Source organism: Macrotis lagotis, chromosome 4, assembly GCF_037893015.1.
Source record: "Macrotis lagotis isolate mMagLag1 chromosome 4, bilby.v1.9.chrom.fasta, whole genome shotgun sequence".
In the NCBI taxonomy this organism is placed as follows: Eukaryota; Metazoa; Chordata; class Mammalia; order Peramelemorphia; family Peramelidae; genus Macrotis; species Macrotis lagotis.
The window spans coordinates 9505276-9524724 of record NC_133661.1 but is presented as its reverse complement, the minus strand read 5'-3'; the positions used below and the strand labels follow the sequence as shown (position 1 = coordinate 9524724).

At 43.9% G+C, this 19449-nt stretch overlaps 1 protein-coding gene across 5 annotated transcripts in view; it reads right to left on the bottom strand.

Annotated features, from left to right (window-relative positions):
- Positions 1 to 55: 55 nt before the first annotated feature.
- The window catches only part of UROS (uroporphyrinogen III synthase), a 38253-nt gene continuing 18859 nt past the window's right edge, over positions 56 to 19449 (bottom strand). For 3 of the 5 annotated variants that reach the window (XM_074232203.1, XM_074232205.1, XM_074232204.1), the window contains exons 7-10: positions 9049 to 9132; positions 5687 to 5772; positions 2504 to 2602; positions 56 to 437 (exon numbers count right to left, since the gene is read on the bottom strand). In XM_074232203.1, the coding sequence (XP_074088304.1) occupies positions 312 to 437; positions 2504 to 2602; positions 5687 to 5772; positions 9049 to 9132 (395 nt within the window). In that variant the 3' untranslated portion in view covers positions 56 to 311. Of the gene's footprint in view, positions 438 to 2503; positions 2603 to 5686; positions 5773 to 9048; positions 9133 to 14084; positions 15348 to 19449 lie in introns of those variants that run through there. The other 2 variants (XM_074232207.1, XM_074232208.1) reach the window with 2 other exon arrangements.

Below are 19449 nucleotides of genomic sequence, written 5' to 3'. Positions count from 1 at the left end.
GTTTCCAGGCGTGATCCAAGCAGTACACAAAAACAGGGCACTCTTGGGAAACAAATTGTTTCAGCAAGTCAACAGCATTTATTAAGCACTTACTGCATCCCAGCAGTTTACACAGAGCCTGGAGCGCACCACAGGGGGAGTAACTAATGCTTGCAGCTCATTTCTTCCTGCAAGGTACTGTCCGTATTTCACATGTGTGCCCCCTCGCTGCTGGCTGGAGGCTGGGCCCTGGCTCCCTATCATGTCTCCCAAGCTGGCCCAGGATGGAGCCCAGTGGGGCTGGAGGCTTCGACTTCCCAAGCTGGATAGCTCTAGAGCTGAAGTGCCTTCCGGAGGCCAGCAGCCAGGTCATGGGGGCAGGGCCGCTCCGCCATGCAGCTCACAGGGACACCTGCACTGGCCATGGCCCGGGCCGTGGTTGGGCCTATGGCTGCAAACTGAAACGACAAAAAGCGGCTCTAAATCCCAGCAGAACAGGAGCCCCTGGGGGGGGAGGGGCACCTTTATTTCTGTCTGGTATGCAGTAGGTGCTTAAGCAATGCCTGTGGACTGGACATGAAGGCCAAAGATAAACAGTTGGACACACAGCCTGGTCATAGAGACCTCTCCGGGGGTTGGGGGGAGGGATCCAGGTCCAGAAGCAGGAGAACCCCAGTTCCCAGATGACCTGACTCAATTTTCTCATTGGTTAAGAGGGGAAGGGAAAGGGCGGTTAGGTGGCACAGTGGGTGGAGCACCGGCCTTGGAGTCAGGAGTACCTGAGTTCAAATACGGCCTCAGACACTTAATCATTACCTAGCTGTGTGGCCTTGGGCAAGCCACTTAACCCCATTGCCTTGCAAAAACCTAAAAAAAGGGGGGGGGCAGGGAAGAAGCTTGTATTCAGTACCACAGAAATGATCTGATGCAATCCTCACAACAGCCCTGGGGGAAGGGAACCGAGAGGAACCCCCCCCCCAACCCCCATCTCCTTTTACAGCTGAGGAGACTGAGGTAGGCAGTGGGGGAGCACTTGCCCAGTGTCGGTGGCCAGGTGTGAGGCTGGATCCTGGACCTTTCACAGGATCACAGACCAGGGGTCCAGGGGATTAAACAGGTCCTCTGGCCATTTTACACAGGAGAACCGTGAGGCAGGGGCTGAGGGTGTGAAGGACTGGAGCTTAGGCACCTGGGAGAGGAGCATGCTGGGCCTCAATCCTGTCTCAGACATGAACTGTGACCCTGGACCAGTCACTTCACCTTCTGCTCCAGGCGGGTTGTGAGGATCCAGGGCCGGTCATGTTCATTCCTGCCTCTTCTCTCCCCAAGGCCACAGAAGGGAATGGCAGTGGGGCTGGGATCTGAACTCGGGGTCACAGACTCTACCTGCTCTGACTGGAAAGCTTCATTTGTGGCCACCTGGGGAGCTCATCCCCTCACTGTCTGGACCACCTGGCCAAGGTCCTCCTGGTCACCTCGACTTGAAACCCGACTCTGCCCCTAACTTGCTAGGTGATTGCAGCTGAGTCTCTTAACTTCTTCCGTGAGATGAGTCCGTCACCAGACCAGGGGGTACCTACCTCATCCCTCCCACCTGGAGGACTCTGAGTTCAGACCTGTTTTTTCCCTGCCTTCACATGAACTTTCCTCTAAGTGGCTCCCCAGGAATCATGGGAAAGGACTCATTTTGGGGGTCTAGTTGAAACTCAGGAGCCATGCCCACTCCCAGCCTGGCACCTGTGGGTCTTCTCCTTTTTATGGCAACAAACTGACAAGCTCAAGGAATTCCTCAGCTCACCCTGGTTTTTTACAGCCTTGGCTTTTTCCCCATCTTCCACCTGAGGAATTATTCCTGCCTTCTCTCGAGTCCCTCTGGAATGGGTTGTAGTGGCTATGATGAAGCCTTAGCACAGGCGCCAGGGGCACCTTCTCCCTGCTACCAGGCTGGGCTGCTCCCCAGAGGCCCCACTCTTTGGGGCTCCCAGGGACCACAGGGCCTTGGCTTGGCAACACTTCCTAGTGGGACCCAGAAGATGCTGAAGGAGGAAAGCAGGCTTTCCTCCCCTCAGGAAAGTCTGACTGAAAACTGAACCCCTGACCAGCCAAGGGTGCCCAGCACTGACACCACTGAGGCCTCAGACTTCCCCACCATGTCACCATTTATTTCCATCAAACCTCCCTGCTTCAAGCGGCTGTCCCAGGGCAGCCTGGGGAATGCTGAGAGGACAAACAGCCCCTACCCTCCAGGAGGAGGTGGGGAGGCATAAACAGCGTGACTGTCCCGGATCAGCAAAGTCTTGCAGACTTGCTTCCAGGAGGAACAGGAGCCGGAGCAGTCAGGGGGAGGGAGAGGACCCGGGGAAGGTCCTAGGGTCTGTGGCTGGAGAGCAGGGGGAAGGACTTGGGGGCCTCTCAGCTTCTTCTCACCTAAGCTTTTGAGGGACCATGCTTGGCTGCTTAACAGCAGGAACAGGGAGCAGATTGGGGCTTAGACAAAACCCCAGCTGGGATTGGATATTTTTACCTTAATCTGGTCAAAGCGGTGGCCGGAGAACTCCTGAATATAGCTGAGGCCATGGGTGAGCCCAGAAGGACTGAAGAAGGTGATGCTGGCTGGAACGCCCTGCAGCCAAACAGAAGACAAATTCACATCTCTCTGACCAATGGGCAGGAGACATTGTCCCAGTTCAGTGGGGTGGGGGGGGGGCTTCAGTGGACACCTGGTTGATGTGCCAGGCCCACCTGGCAGGCACTGCCCAGGATGTCAGTTCCAGAACAATGCCATTCTGGAGCCCATGACTCACCGGTTAGTCAGCAACCCTGAATCATGGATGTCCTTTTAAAGAATGGGACTTGGTGACACTAAAAGAAAGGGACTCTGGCTTAAAAAGCAAAGCAATTGGGGATGAATGGAGGAGACAAGGCCAATGAGCTCTCACCAGCTGATTAGAGGAAAGTCTCTAACAGGAGTTTTAAGAAGAAAATAAAGATTCCAGAACCATGTGTAATAAGTTACAGCAGCTTTGGGTGAACTGTTTCAATGAGTCACTGACTTCCAAAAATTGGAGACCAGACCAAAGTCAAAGCACTGAATCTGCTGCCATTTCTTCAAGAAGTTTCAGTGCTGCAGAAGTCATTCCCAGAGAGACCTTGCTGAAGGCACTTGTGCATGAGCCTGGAGACCAGGGGAGGGCACCGGCGGGCATCAGAGCCACTACAAAACAGACTCTGCCAGGGAGGAAGCAGCAATCATGCACGAATGGACATGCATGCGCAGAAGGAATCTTTACTGGTGGCCACCCGGTCCCCATGCACCAGGCAAGCAAAGGAATCAAAGAGACGATAGCACTTTGGTCCTCCCAAAAAAGGCCCTGAGACGATGTCAGCAATGACTGACCCATGTGCCTGGTCTCATCCTGGTTTCTGTAAAAGGTGCATGAACATGGCCTAGATACACTTGAAAAGATAAGCCCTTACCGGGCAGGCTTCGGAAAAGGATTCTCTACAACAGAATAGATGTTCACAGTCAATGACTGATGGAGAGAGGGAGAGAACCTTGGATCTCACCTTCTACTGTTTGAAAATTACAGGGGGAAAAAGCGTTTAACACAGGGGAAGGAGACAGGCTTAACAGTCTCCCATACAGGGGCAACAAGGTGGTGCAGTGAATAGAGAGCACCGGCCCTGGAGTCAAGAGGACCTGAGTTCAAATCCGGCCTCAGACACTTCATAATGACCTAGCTGTGTGACCTTGGGCAAATCATTTAACTCCACGGCCTTGCAAAATCTTGGAGAGAGAGAGAGAGAGAGAATATCTCATATGTATACTGGGATGGTACAAGATTTTGTGACAGAAACAACTACAAAAGTAATTTTGTTCATCAACTGTCTGAATATCCATATCAAGTGAGGCCCAAATTTAGGGGGAGGGGCTCAACAGTGGGCATGCTGGTAGCCACTCCACTCCGGTCAGAAAGGTTAAAAGGTAAAGTTTCCCAAAGCTCCCATCTGGACATGACACTGAACTGCTGCCATTGTGGAGCCCTGGAACACGAAAGAGCAGAGTTTCCAAATTCTTGATGGATATTCAGGCATAAGAAATTTAGGAATTCCTGAAATCATGTTATTCTGTATTTTTATAACATTTTATTTATGTGTTTTAAAGTAACTGGCCATAATAATAGTGAATCATTTTTCTGTGATAAGTTTATACTAAAAATTGCAGAGTTTTTGGTAAATCTAAATCTAAATCATGAATGCCTGGTTCATTTTTATGAGCCAATAAAGGATGACAATGATTCAAAACTATAGAAGCTGGCTGATTTTCTTTTTCCCCTTAAAATCCTTCCAACAGTTTTCACACTCTTTACTCATTACTATGGATATTCAAACAATAGCTTAATAAATAAGAAATATTTTAGTAATATTTACAAAGAACTCTAACTCATAATAAAAACTCAAACCCTGAAACATTCCAGGGACATTATTGGGTGGTATCTGAATAAGATCTCCTAGCAAGGTTAACTTCATGGTGAAATTACCAATCTGAGGACTAATTTGCTTCCCAAAGTAGTTATTTTTGGAATATTGAGCATGGAATTCATGTAGAGAATGCTGTGCATATAAACTTATTTAGATTTATTTGCAAGGATGGCTAACTTAACAGCATTCATGGCATGAACACTCATTTATCCCAAAGTCAGACTGACCAAGTGGTTTGTGACCTCTCTTCTCCCATGTGCTCCTGTCCTCGTCCTTTCTTTTTGATCTCATGAACTAGGGTTTCCCACAATTGCTTGTGACTTGTAATCAAAAGATTCCTTCATAACAGTAATGTCTCTATGTGGACTATTAACCTTTAATTCTCTCAGGAGAACTGTAATTTTTATTCCTCGCTTCTTGGGATTTCAAAAACCATTAATTTCCCAAAGGTTCCTGGGAAAAAATTCTTGCAGAGAAATCCTGCTGCAAAGCCTCCTCAATAAGACCCACAGTCACCCTGTGGCAGAACCAAGTGGGTGAAAACCCTCCAGTTGGGCAGGTAGCCCGGGGGCTTGGCCACTCCACATGCAATGTATGTGTGCCTTTCTGTTCTGTTCCATTCAATAAGCCTTTATAGATGAAGAGTCTCCTAGGGGCAAGGCACCAGGTTCAGGGTAGCATGAGGATGCCAGGATAAAAGGAGGTGATGCAAAGATAAAACACCTGGGACCAATACTTCAGCTAGGAATATGACTATAAAACCCCATTCTACTGGAGATCCCAGTTAACCCCAGGGGTTCCAGAGGTGATGGGCTGAAAGGTCTTTCCTGCCTCTGAATGGGATTCTCTGAGGAGCCTCTGAATGACTACAAGGTGTGGACAGGTCAGATGCACACTTGGCAAGTGATCCTTTGTTGGTAATAGGAAGTGTTCAAGAACCCACTAGACACAAATGCGCCGACAGGCCTTTCCCTGGAAAAGTGCTGAGTCTCTCAGAGGAAACAGTGGACAAAAATATAAACATGAACAAAATAAAAACAAAGGGGGTATTCATATGGAGGCAGGTCACTCCCAGGTCGTTGGTGCTCGGATGGCCTGGAAAGAGGGTGCCCTCTTCCCCAGGGAGCCCCACCTCCAAAGTGCTGCCAGAGGGAAGGCTGAAGAGTTGTGGGCAACTCAAGTGAGGACAGATGCTCTGGGAGGCCTCCTCAGAAACGCAATGTACCTGTGAGGAGAAGTAGCTCTTCAGGGAGTCCTGGATATCAGGATGCTCAATCTTCTGGTACACAGTTATGCTTTCCAGTGAAATGCCTTAAAAAATAAAAACAGAAACAAGTTGTGAGGACTCCAAGAGCCATGGCTCGACCTCCCCCAGAGGGTGGGCCTGCTGCTCTGCAGCTTTGGTGGGTGGTCTTTTTGTGGGCTAGGCAGTGCAGACACCTTGACTTACCTGGTGGAGAATACTTTGGACAGATGGCCCCCACCCCACTCAGTGGTCGTTTAACAAAGATTGGCTTCCTTTATATCTGAGACAGGGTTACTCTAGGGGGGCAGGCAGGGCAGTATTCCAGCCTTCATGAGGGACTCTAGATGAAAAATGACTACTGTTGCCACATGGGCAACAAAGCATCCGTCTTAGCCTCTGAACCCAGATCCTGAACCCAGGACCACATTAGGCAGATTTATGAGAAAAGAGGGCTTTGGGATCGGTTACCCCACTGCCCCGGTCCTTCCAGTAAACCAGGCTGACCACAGACCACTGTGGCCCGGAGGAGCAGAGACAGCTTCTGAAAGGCCTGAGTGAGATGGGCCCCAAACCACTGGCTATATCTGGAACCCCCCACCCCTAACCTGCCTAGCTAGGAAGTGGTCATCTAGTCCTGCAGGGGCTTATGAAGAGGACAAAAAGGACTGGAGAGGTAGAGTGAGGGCAGTGCTGGCATTGGGCAGCAAAGCTTCTTGCTCAAATAATTCAAAACCCCAATTTCACAGGGCTACAGTGGTGTCCATGAATGTTCTCCACCAAAACCTCCATCTGGACCTCCCTCCCCACAGAATTTAGGAGAAACGGAGAAAGAGAGGCAGTGACGGAAGAGGCCAGAGGCAAAGAGAGAGAGAGAGGTATAAGCCTTTGTATACTGTGGACCAGACTGAAGGGTCAGAGATTGACTACTTTGACAGTTTCTACAAAGATCATCATGAATTCAAAACCAACAACTCAGGATGGAAAATGGTGAACAGCCCAGAAAATGGCCTTTCTACAGTCATCAAAACTGACTGGGACTGGCTAAGAAATAAGAGTCATGGGACAGTGGATTAAGTCAGGTACAAAAGAAATTGTAGGGGGCATCTAGGTGGTGCAGTAGATAGAGCACGGGTCCTGGAGTCAGGACCAGGAGCTCAAATCTGGCCTCAGACTTGTAATAATTACCTACTATATTACCTTGGGCAAGTCATTTAACACCATTGCCTTGCAAAAATAAGCAAACAAAAAACCAAAAAGAAACTGTAGTAAATGACTATAGTAATCTATTGTTTGACAAACTGAAAGAAAACTTCTGGGAGAAGAACTCACTATTTAACAAAAATTGTTGGGAAAACTGGAAAATAGTAAAGCAGAAACTAAGCAGAGACCTACATCTCATACCTTATACCAAGGTAAGATAAAAAATTAAGAGATCAAGAAATACTCAATCTGTCAGATCTATGGAGAGGGGAGAAATTTATGATCAAACAAGAAATAGAGGACATTATAAAATATAAAATGGATGATTTTGGCTATATTAAATTAAAGAGATTTTGCACTAATAAAACCAATGTTGCCAAGATTAGAAGGAAAACAGAAAGCTGGGAAATGATTTTCAGGGTTAATGTTTCTGATAAAGGCTTCATTTCCAAAATACATAGATTTGAATCAAATTTATAAGGTTCTGGGTCAATCCCCAAATGTTAAATGGTCAGAGGATATTAAGGCAAATATTAAGGCAGTTTTCAAACAAGGAAATTAAAGCTATATATAATTATATGAAAAAATGCTCCAAATCATTATTGATTAAAGAAATGCAAATTAAAAGAACTATGAAGTACCACCTCACACTAATAAGATTGGCTAAGATGACAAAAAGGGAAAATGATCAATGAGGGAGAAGTTGTGGAAGGATTGGGACATTAGTATACTGTTAGTGGAGTTGTGAATTAATCCATCTATTCTGGAGAGCACTATGGAACTATGCCCAAAGAGCAAAGAAATGATCATACCCTTTGACCCAGCAATACCAATACTAGGCCTATATCCAGAAGAAATCATAAAAAAATGGGAAAAGTCATCCCCCATATTTATATTTTGAGCAATTCTTTTTGTAGTGGCAAAGAAATGAAAACTGAAGGGATGCCCATCAATTGGGGAACAGCTGAACAAGTTATAAGTTATGATATATGAATGTTATGGAGTACTATTCTACAAGAAACCATGAGTTGTCAGCCTCTAGAGAAGCATGGAAAGAATTACAGGAATTGATGCTAAGTGAAGGGAGCAGAACCAAGAGAACATTGTCCACATTAACAACATTGTGAGTTGGTCAACTTTGATGGATCCATTTCCTCTCAGCAGTCCAGAGAGCTAGGAAGCCTTGGGAGACCTGTTTTGGACAATACCATCCACATCCAGACAAGACAAAACAAAACCAAACCAAACCAAACCAAAAACAAAAAAAAAAACACAGAATCTGAATTAACACTATGTTCACTTTTTTTAAAGTTTCTCTTATGTTTTTCCTTACTATCCCAGTTTCCTTTCTTTTCTTAGTCCTAATTCTTCATACACAAAATGACAGATATATAAACATTTTAAACACAAATAGACATGATACAAACTTCACTAGACTGTTTGTTGCTGAGGGGAGGGGGTATGGTCAGGTCGAAGAAATATGTAGAACATAAATATCCAAGTGGATGAATATTGAAAAACAAAATTTCATTTCATATAATAGGAAAAATAAAATAAAATATAAATAAAAAAAAGAGAATGACCTTTCTAAGAACATCCACTTCCTTTCCATTCTGCCCCTCCCTAATCTTTGTGGTTATTCATAGCTTTCCACATGGAGAAAAGCAGTCCTAGGGACCCAAAAGAAGGGCACAACATCTTGGGTACCAGTAGCACAGTGAATGGTGCCCCAGACCTGAAGGACCTGAGTTCAAACCCAGTCTCAGACACTTCTTGGCTGGGCAACCTTGTTCCCCACTGTCGGCCTTGTGAGGATCAAAGGAGATCATACAGAGTACTCTATAGCACTGTTTTCAATGAAAGCCATTGTCTTCTAAGGCTGCTCAAGGCGGATGAGCCACAGCACGGTTTTTTTGATTCTTGTTATGCAAAAATTATCAGTTCTTGACCCCAAATCTACAAGACTCAGCTTGCAGCCACTCACTCCCTCTGAGACCTCTCTGGACTCAGTTCTCTGATGTGGACGAGGGCCTGAGTCCGTTCCAGACCCGTCTGCCTCTGTCAAGGGGCTGCCTCATGATAGATGTAAAAGACAATGACGGTGGGCAGCAGGGCATTCATCGACAACCAACTTTAGTGACCTTTTTGTTGGAGCATCTTGGGAAGTGCTTCTCCTTTGAGGGTCCCACAAGGAAAGAGAAGGGGTAAAGTTGCTGGCTTTTCTCCTGGAAACAAAAAGAAAACATACAAAAACATGAGCACTGGTTACAAGAGATGAAGAAGAGCATCAGATCTCCAAGTTCAGCACATGAGAGCTGGAAACAGAGGTATCCAGCATTTGGGAAATGGCCAGATTGTGGCATCTGCAAGCAATGGAAAGTTGTGCCAAAAGAAATGGCAAGAACAGATTCAAAGTGATCTGGAACACCTCAGTGGAAATGGAGCCATTAAATAAGTTACACATTCAGACAAACCTATAAAGTTAAATGGCTGTGAGAAACTCAGGGCCTGTGGTCAATCAATATCACAACCAGGAACAAGTGCAGAAGACTAATGATGAAGTGGGTCCAAAATTGACAGGCAGAGAGGTGATGAGGCCAATGTGTGAGCCCATTTTGTGATTATTTTCATTTGTTATTAGGGAGGTTTATGTTTCCGGGGGGTGGGGGAGTAAGGGGGTCATGATAGTAATAATTTCAAAAAGAAAAGAGTTTAGAGTGTGGACAAATCCCTACATAAACACAAAAAGAGAGGGTTCCAAAGGAGATGTGGCGTATGTAGGATGTAGAACATCAGAGCCACCATGGGAAAGGCAAAATGTTCCCAGCTGCCCTCATAGTCTTCCTTCTCTCTTCTCCCATGGACAATGAGATGCTCCCATTTGTCCAATTCAAAATAATAAAAAAGCAGTATTTAAAAAAAAAGAGACTCCTAGAGTTCAATTCAGAGGTGAAGAGCAAAGGGCCCTGGGATTCCTAGATCTTGACATGGCTCTTCATGATAAAGGCCTCCATTTTATACTCACTGCCAGACAGGGCTGGTTTGCTTTTTAAACATTCAATGGAATCCCTGGCTAATTAAAAGAAACTTCATTTTGACTTTGTCTCCCTATTTTACAGCATTTCCATATACAAAAACCCTTGAAAAATAATGCAGCTGTGGATTTTGAATATGCACAGCTTGTTTTTCAATTACACAATGTAGTTGTTCCAAAAACCATCTTGCCTTTTTTGTCCCTTCTTTGGTGCAATGAATGTTGACTGCCAAAGATGGAGGATGAACCCCATCGTACACATCTTGTGCAGAGACGCAGAATAAAATGTCTATTTTCAGACATGGCCAATGTACTGAACTGTTTGGCTTGATCATACCTATATGTTAAAGTAGAAGGCTCATGGGGAGGGTGAGAGAAGAGACTTAGGAGACAAGCCGAGGAGGGTTTTGACAGTAAGGCTCAAGGAAAAAAAGAACAAGATTTTTTTTTTTTTTGCAAGGCAATGGGGCCAAGTGACTTGCCCAAGGCCACATAGCTAGGTCATTATTAAATGTCTGAGGTCAGATCTGAACTCAGGTACTCCTGACTCCAGGGCTGGTGCTCTATCCACTGCGCCACCCAGCTGCCCCAACAAGATATTTTTTTTAAATACGCTAAAGAAGGAGTGAAAAATTTGGCAAGTATGGCATCTGTGTTTTCACCTAAGCACTCCTTTGCAGGCTTGCAATCTGACATTGAATTACTAATGATGACTCTTTGAAGTTGAGGATTCAGTTTTGGACCCACTTAGTTGATGACTTATGTAATCTATATTGCTCTATTTTTTCCATAAAAAGACTTTATTAATTTTCTTCAATCTAGGTTAAACTATACCAACATTCCCTTAACTTCAGTTAATAGATCTATAAACACATGTGATAAGCAGTGAGGATGCAAAGAAAAATAGCAAAAAATAGAAAAAAAACCCCCAAACAGTCCTTGCCCTCAAGGAGCTCCCAGTTTATTGGGGGGGGGGCAACATGTCAACAACTGTGACGGATCAATAAGATAGAGACTACTTTAGTCTAGCATTGCAAGTTCTTTCATAATAATTTAAAAATATAACTGGGGTATTCATAGCAATAATAGCATTCTCCGGAGCCTGCATTAAGGCCAGGGCGAAGAGACGGGCACCCAGCACAAGGGCAATGGAAACTGAGAGATCTAGGATTCAATCAATCAACATACATGGATGAAACACCTATGGAATTATAGAAATTGGGAACAGAAGAACAAAGAATACAGGCCTTGCCCCACTAAGAACTCACCTTCCAGTGGGGGGGGGGGGGATTAAAACTGCACAAAGACTAAACAGGAAAGGGATTAAATAACCTTTAAGTGGTTAACAAATGTTAAGTTCGAGAGGATGGGTGAGTTCTAGCAGTTAGGGGATCAGAACCTGAACCGTATCCCAAAGACAGGAGGGATCCTATGAGGAGGGAGGGCGTTCCAGGCTTGAGGGAGAGGCCAATGCAAAGGCCTGGAGATGGGAGAACTGAGTAGGGGAGTACAGTGATCCAGTCTGCGTGTGGATGATGGCCTGGAGTATGGAGAGATTCAAGGCAGGGAAACATCATTAGGAAGCTGAATGGTTCCAAGAATCTGAACCAAAGTACATGTGTGAAGGGCAAGAAGGGTCCCGATGTAGGAGACACTGTGGAGGTAGAGATCTGGCAGCTGCCTGGCTAAATGGGGAGAGGGAGAGTGAAGAGGGGGTCAGGAACCCAGGAGATTGGTAAAGTGGTGACACTTCCAGCAGAAGTGGAGTTGGCTTGGAAAGAAAGAGATTGAGTCCTGTTTGGGTCTGGAATGCCCAATGGGCAATGGTGGATAGACTCACAGATGAAGGGCAACTTGCCCTTCTGGGCACCTCCATCCACCCTGCAGTGTCAGCTCTTAAGGGGTAGCGGATGATGTCTCCATCTGCAAGAGAAGGGCTGCCTTCCCCTGGCTTACAAAACACCTTCCTTCAAGGCATCTTTTCATCGTTTGTGGCAATAAAAAAATGACACCTGAGGATGCCATGGGGGACCAAACAGTAGGGCAAGATAGGGAAGCCTTGGGTGCTCACAGGAGGTGGCATGGCACTAAGCTAGAAGGCCCAGGACCTGAGTTCAAATGTCCACATTTCTTTAGTATGATCTTGGGCAAGCCTTTCTCATGTCTTCATGCATAAGAAGGACCAGATGGCTTTGTTTTTTCAATTTTTTTTTACAAGGCAATGGGTTAAGTGACTTGCCCAAGGTCACACAGCTAGGTAATCATTAGGTGTCTGAGGCTGCATTTGAACTCAGATCCTCCTGACTTCAGGGCCAGTGCTCTATCCACTTTGTCACCTACCTGACCCCAACCAGATGGCTTCTTGCTTACTTTGGCTACAAATCCATCCCAGCCTTTCCTGCCTCCTTTCATATGTAGTCTTGCCTATCAGACTAAAAGCTCCTTGAGGGCAAGGGCATCTTTTTATTCAGATTTATATTCCCCAAAACTAGGGTACACTGCTTAACAAATGCTTGTTACCTACATACCCTTCAATGTGGCATTGATGAACCATTTATTGGGCACTTAATAGATCTGGGGCGAGCATGTGTCACTGAGAGAGGGTCAAAGACGGCCTCCTCTCAGAGCTTCCAGGCTGGAGCCCATGTGGCCAGTAGAGTCACAGGGCCTGGGTCCCTCACCTTAGGAAGTCCCCATTTCCTCATTTGTAAAATGGACACATCCATCCCTCAGGGCCCTCTGGATCCCAAACCAGTCTTCTCAAAGGACCTTCAGCCTAGAATTCTTTTTTTCCCCCCTGCAAAATTTGGTCTAAATTTTTAGAATTTTTAGGCTTACAATTCTTAGATTTGTCTTTTTTAAAATCACTATTTAAGTTATTTAACTTATCATACAGTAATTAAACTTTCTAATTCTTTTTAGCTCAAACTTAATAAACTACTCTATGTAGAATTCTTCAGTCACATATAACCACATAGGAATCTTGAATTCTGAACTTCTCCTTTATTAACTACAGACACCCGGAGTGAAGTCAAGGCAACAGAGTAACTTGAAAATAACACTTCAAATAGCATTCTGAAGTGACAAAGTCAACAAAATCAGAGTGAGACATTCTAATCCAGATAGCCTAAGAGGTCAGAAAGAGCTCTATGTCATAGGGGAAACGGCTAGACCAGAGTTCACAAGGATGAAATATTGGTATTAGGACTGAAGTTGTAGACAAAAGTAGCAGAAGCTGTGGGAGCATGCAAGCCAGAGACAATACAGGGACTTGGCAACTAGAAGGGATTACCAGGGACCCCTGATCTAACCAGTACCAAACCAATCAAACTTTCAACAAATGATGTTATAGAGCTAGAAAAATCATAACAAAAATTCATCTGGAAGAAGAAAAGGTCAAAACTATCAAGGGAATCAACGAAAAAGACAATGTTAAGGATGGGCCTAGCAGATCCTGATTTCAAATGTTATTATAAAGCACTAATCATCAAAACCATCTGCTATTGGCTAAGAATTAGAATGGCAGATCAGTAGAATAAATTAGATACAAAATGCACAGTGTAAATAACCATAGTAATCTAATGTTTGAGAAACCCAAAGATCCAGTTCTGGCAATAAGAACTCATTATTTGACAAAAATTGCTGGGAAAACCAAAAAAAAGCAATTTTGTATTAACTTGGCAAAGGCCACCATCTCACATCCTATCCAAAGTAAGGTAAATTAGATAAATGATTTAGACATAGAAGTTGATATCATAAATAAATTAGGTGAGAATGGAAAAATATGTTAGATCTAGGGACAAAGTAAGAGTTTATGACCAAACAAGAGAAAGAGGAGATTCCTGGGAAAGAGATCATTTTGATTACAAAAAAAAATCATTAAGCTTTTAAACAAAACTAATACAGCTAAACTTAGAAGGAAAACAGGAAACCGAGAAAACATATTTACAGCAAATTTCTCCAACAAAGTAGAATTTTCTCAAATGTATAGGGAACTGAGACAAATTTATAAAAATAAGTCATTCCCTATTTGATAAATAGTCACAGGACGCAAATAAGCAATTTTTAGAAAAAAGAAAGAGCTTACAATAGTCATGTGAAAAATGCTGTAAGTCATTACTTATTTGAGAAATTCAAATGAAAACAACACTGGGTTATCACAGACTGAGCCAACATGACTGAAAAAGAAAATGACAAATGTTGGAGAGAATATCCAATCTTTTGAGAACTAATTTGGAACTATGACTAAAGAGCTATAAAACTCTGGATACTGTCTAATCCAAAAATCCTACTACCAGGTTGGTATCTCAAAAAGATCAAATAAAAGGGGAAAGCTCTATTTGCACAAAACTATAGCAGTTGTGTTTGTGATGGCAGAGTTGGAAATGCAGGAAATGCCCATCTATGCTTGAGCAAGTTGGGGATATGTGATGATAGAATACTTCTGGACTATAAGAAATGACATGCAGTATAGTTAAAAAAAAGTTTAATAAGAACTGATGCAGTGAAGTGGGCAGAACCTGGAGAACACTGTACATGGTAACAACAATATTGTAAGGATGATCAACTGTGTAAGACTTGATTTATTCTGATCAAAACCATGATTCAAGACAATTCCAAAGGTCCCATGATGAAAAATGTGATCCGCCTCCATGGTCAATGATTGAAGCATACTTTTAAGATTTTTTTGTTTTATTTTGCAACATGGTTAATACAGAAATATTTTGCATGGTATTGTATGCATAATCAATATCAAACTGCATGTCTTCTCAAGGAAGACAGAGAGGTGGGAGTGAGGGAGAGAATTTGCAACTCAAAATTTTTAAAAAGGATTGTTAAAAACCTTTTTACATGCAACTGGAAACTAATCAAATAAAAATAATTTTCCAAAGATTACCCTACCTACATCTTCCCCAACTTGTTTTTCTTTTCCCCCTTCATCTATCTGTCATGCTGCCAAGAACTGCAGCTGCGGACAGCACATGTTGCCGTGAGTTCACAGCTGTCAGTGGAATGAGTAATTATTCTCCACCTTTGCCTTCCCCTAAGGTCTCATTAAATAACTATTTATAACAGCTAACATTTATATAGCCATTTGAAGTTTGCAAAATACTTTGTATACATTATCTTAGGTGAGCTTCACTAGGAGGGAGGTGCCCCAGGTGTTAGGATTCTTATTTTGCAAATGAGAAATCTGTCTCAGAGAGGTTAGACTTGCCCAGGTCAGAGTAGTGTTGAAATGCGCTTCTGTGCTAGGGGTGGCAAGCCAGCCCCCAATGGTTGGGGAGCCTGCGTGTTCTGTGTCACTGTGCCGTCAGTCTGGGGTTGTCTTGGGGAAGCAGTTGCTGAGATGCGAACAGTGAGTGAGTAAGGTAGAACTGGGTGAGGAGCTGGGCCAGGGACTAGCTAAGAGAAAACAAAAGTAAATGAGAGTGTGAATTAGAGTTGATCCGTGAGCAAGGGCTGATTCAATAGGAAAGCCTAAAGATTGCATTTTGAAAAGCTTTGTTTATTCTTAACTAAAACATCAAATAAAATACGCATTTCCATAAACAGAAGAGTTTTGTATCCAAAACTGTGACTCTCTCCGGCACATTTTGCTTATTCAGATTCTTTTTCTAAATCTTACAGGATTGTTGGTAATCTGAGAGATAGCTTGTACTCATTTTCAGTTCTTTTCCTGGCATTTGTTTCTGTTCCAATTTTGAAAGTTTACGGAATCATTTCTTGAACTTGTTTTTTGTGCTCAGTCTATCTTGTCTCCGATTCCATTTCTGCCAACAGTAAACCTTGCTGGCTAGTCTTAAGGTTTTGAGATCTTCTATTATATTCTCCAAATTGGTCATTCTTTTAATTACTTCCTTCTAAGTTTCAAAACCCCCTTTTTTTTAGGTTTTTGCAAGGCAATGGGGTTCAGTGGCTTGTCCAAGGCCACAGAGCTAGGTCATTATTAAGTGTCTGAGGCCGCATTTGAACCCAGGTACTCCTGACTCCAGGGCTGGTGCTCTATCCAGTATGCCACCTAGCCACCCTTCAAAACATCTTTTAATTCTAATTTCAGTTCTTGTGATATTGTTTTTACTTCTACAAGCTTCTCTTTTGTTTTTCTGATCAGCGTTAATTCTTTTCTTTATCCTATTTATTTTTTCCAACTACATGCAAAGGTAGTTTTCAACAATCAGTTTTTGCAAGGTTTTGAGTTTTACATTTTTCTCCCTCTCTCCCTTCCCTGCCCCTCCCCTGACAGAAAGCACTCTCATGTAGGCTCTACATGTATAATCATGCTTTATAGAGAACCCCAATAGTTATATTGTAAAAGGAGAATCAAATCAAAATGGAGAAAAACAACAGAGAAAAAACACATCAGATAATTTTTAAAAATTGAAGATAGCAAGCTCTGACCTGCATTTAAGCTCCACCATTCATCAGTGTTCATCCATTCTTGCATGATTTCTTTAACTGTATGGTTAATCCCTATGAAACATCCAGGTTGTTTCTAGTTTGTGTCTGCATTACTGGACAGAGTCCACAATCTTTGAGGGTGGGGTCTCAGTTCTGTCCTTGGGGGTCTCCAAAGTAGGTGCTTAAAACTAGTGGACTGATTCTGGGCCTCTGGTTATTGCAGATACTTCAGTGGCATTTAACAAATTTGTTCTAACACCTCTCCTCTTTGCTCACTTCTATGTTGGCAGATTTGTATTTCTGTGTATTTTTAAAGTGTTTTTTCCTTTGACGGTTCCTACTTCTTTGGGGGTAGGGGGTGGATACTGAATCTCACATTCCATAATATTGCTTGCCTGCAAATGCAAAGCCTTGTTTTCCATTTTACAAAATAATTCAACAAAACTGTTAAATGCCTACTGTATGCAAGAAAAGATCCAAGCATTAAACTAGGACATAGCCCCTACCCCCAAGGAGCTGACAGCCAGGGTTGTGCCGATAAACATTTAACGGCAGACTCTCCAAAAAAAAAAAAACAAAAAAAACCCGATGTGGGACACACTTGAACATTTGATCCATCATTTCAAATTGAGACAATCAAGACTCCAATCTATCCAGCCCTGCACCATATTAACCAAAGGTTCTCCAGAAGCATCCTGGCCAGCCTTGCTCTCTGTGACATGTAACACTCCTTCAGGAGGGGTACAGGACATGGAATGGGGAGACACGTCCAGTGTTGATCCCATACCATAAACTCTCCAAGATCTCCCAGTATTAAGAGGGAGTCTGGGAGGTCTGGTCAGATTACCAGAGGGGCTTGGGTTCTAATCCAGCCGCAGACACTTTTTGGCAGAGTGTGGTGCTCTGGGCCTGTCACTGAACCTCTATTTGCCTCAGTTCCCTCAGCTGTAAAAGGAGTGTGATACCAGCTCCAAATCACAAGGTGATGTGAGGACCCAATGAGAAAGTAACCGCCAAGTGCTTGGTATGGGCCTGTTAGATGAGGAAGGCTGTGTAAACATTAGCTGTTATGATCATTCCAGTAGCTTCTACCACTTGAATTTGGTTCAGGGGAACAATGATCAAGTTGACTCTTTTGTGGGTAAGATCATAATTCCCTGGGAGCTGAGAGCCTTCAGAAGACACCAGGAAGAGGTCTCGTGGAGGGCCAAGAAGCGACCTCTAGCTCTATTTTAAACGTGTCTACCCATGTACATGCACATATGTACCTTTCATGACCTGGAAGAGGTCCCTCCCAGGCAGGGGGTCCCTGAAAACAGTCCCAGAGGGACTGAAAAGGTGTTGATTACAGTCTGTTAGGCACTGACTCCTTCCCTCTGGACGCTCCCTCTCTACTTCAGAGTCACCCCCTAAAAGAAGAGGCAGCTGAGGTGATGAAGACATCACAGGGGTGGGGCTGGGGTGCAGTAAGGTACAGTAATGGAAGAAGTGGGGGAGGAGAGGGAAGGGCTCGAGGGTCAGCTGGGGACTGAGGCTAGGTCAGCTGCCTGGACGTGACCCCTGGCTGCTTTGCGTCTCTTGGTCGGCCTGAGGTTCCCCCCCGATTAGATGGTGAGTTCTCGGCCTCTTTGTGACCCTAGGGTCAGCACAAGGCTGGTACCCAGCAAGCTCTTCATCAATGATAACCGATCGACCGAGGTGGGCGGCGGAGTTACTGGCCTGGCGCCCGGGTCTCCTGAATTAGATCCATCCTTCTTCCCAGCCCAAGGGAAGGAGGCTGCACTGTCAAGGCTAAAGATGATAATGCGCATTGAAAATAAAACTGCAGCACGCTACAGCCAGCGGATCCCCAATAAACGGTCACTACAGAAGATTGAGACAATGACACTCAGATTTTTCTTAAAAGAAAAAAGTTGATATCTGTAAAGCTACAAAGATCTGGGGATTTGCTTTGATTCCAGTCAGTTTGAAGCCAAGCGTCAACTACTCATATGAAAGGTCTCCTCCCATCCCTCTCATTCTCCAAAATATGTTATAATTGTCTTCTACCTTTTGCTATTTAACTGATAATTACATTCCCATTAAAGAAGTTGCCTCAGGAGATGTGAGGAAATGTCTATCAGAACAATAACCCAGGGATTGGTTTGCTTATTTTCAGCAATCCAAGTAGCTTTTTAGCTTTTAAGATTGAGCCCTTGTATTACCCAGGGATGAAAAATATTACCATAACAGTAAAATCTAAGCAAAGTCCTGCTTAGTAGTCAGCATGGATTTATAGGCTATTCTAATTGCAAATTGAAGATTTATTAAGAACCACAAATGTGATGGTAATAAATGAGAGAAAACAATGGAGACTTGCCATCGAATGCAGAACAACATTCTCTGAGATAAAGTAGAAATATGTTGATCTCAGCCCTACCAAGATGTCAGTTAATTGAACCACCGGGGGAAATTTGGAAGTAACGCTAATCCTTTCTGACTCGTGTTTACAAAGTAGAGAATTACAGCAGATGGTTGGGACAAGGCGCCCAGGCTGCTCAAGTTCCCTCCCTTCTCTACCCACCATGTCAAGAAGGCCAACATAGGCCTTCCAAAGACAAAGCTCCTTGGTCATGGCGGCCTCCACGTGCAGGTCCCAAGGTGGCACCAGTCATGGAACCCAAGAGTCCAAGGTGGATTCTAAGGTGGGGCATCAGAGGGCGGTGTTCATCGCATCTTTTTATTTTAACTCAGATCCTTTCAACTGCTCTTATTCTTGTTGAGAAATAAAGATTTACCAAGATCAATAATGGAAATGTGGACATGAGTTACTGCCACTACTCTGAAATCTGTGACCCCAAATTGAATAGATGGACTTAAACCTGGTAGCATAAAAAGGGAACATCTCCTATTATTTGTAGTTGAGGACGGATTCTTTTGGAACTGATAAATTGCTCATTTCGTCCTAAGAACATCATTTCAGAGCAGATGACCCTCACCCCACATCAGAGGCCTCTTAGATCACAAAGAGCTGAGCCAGATCTCTCTAACTGGTTTAGTTTATGAAAGCTTGAGTACTTTTCTGAAGTGTCTGAATTTCAACCGTAGAGACATAATCTTTTCTCTA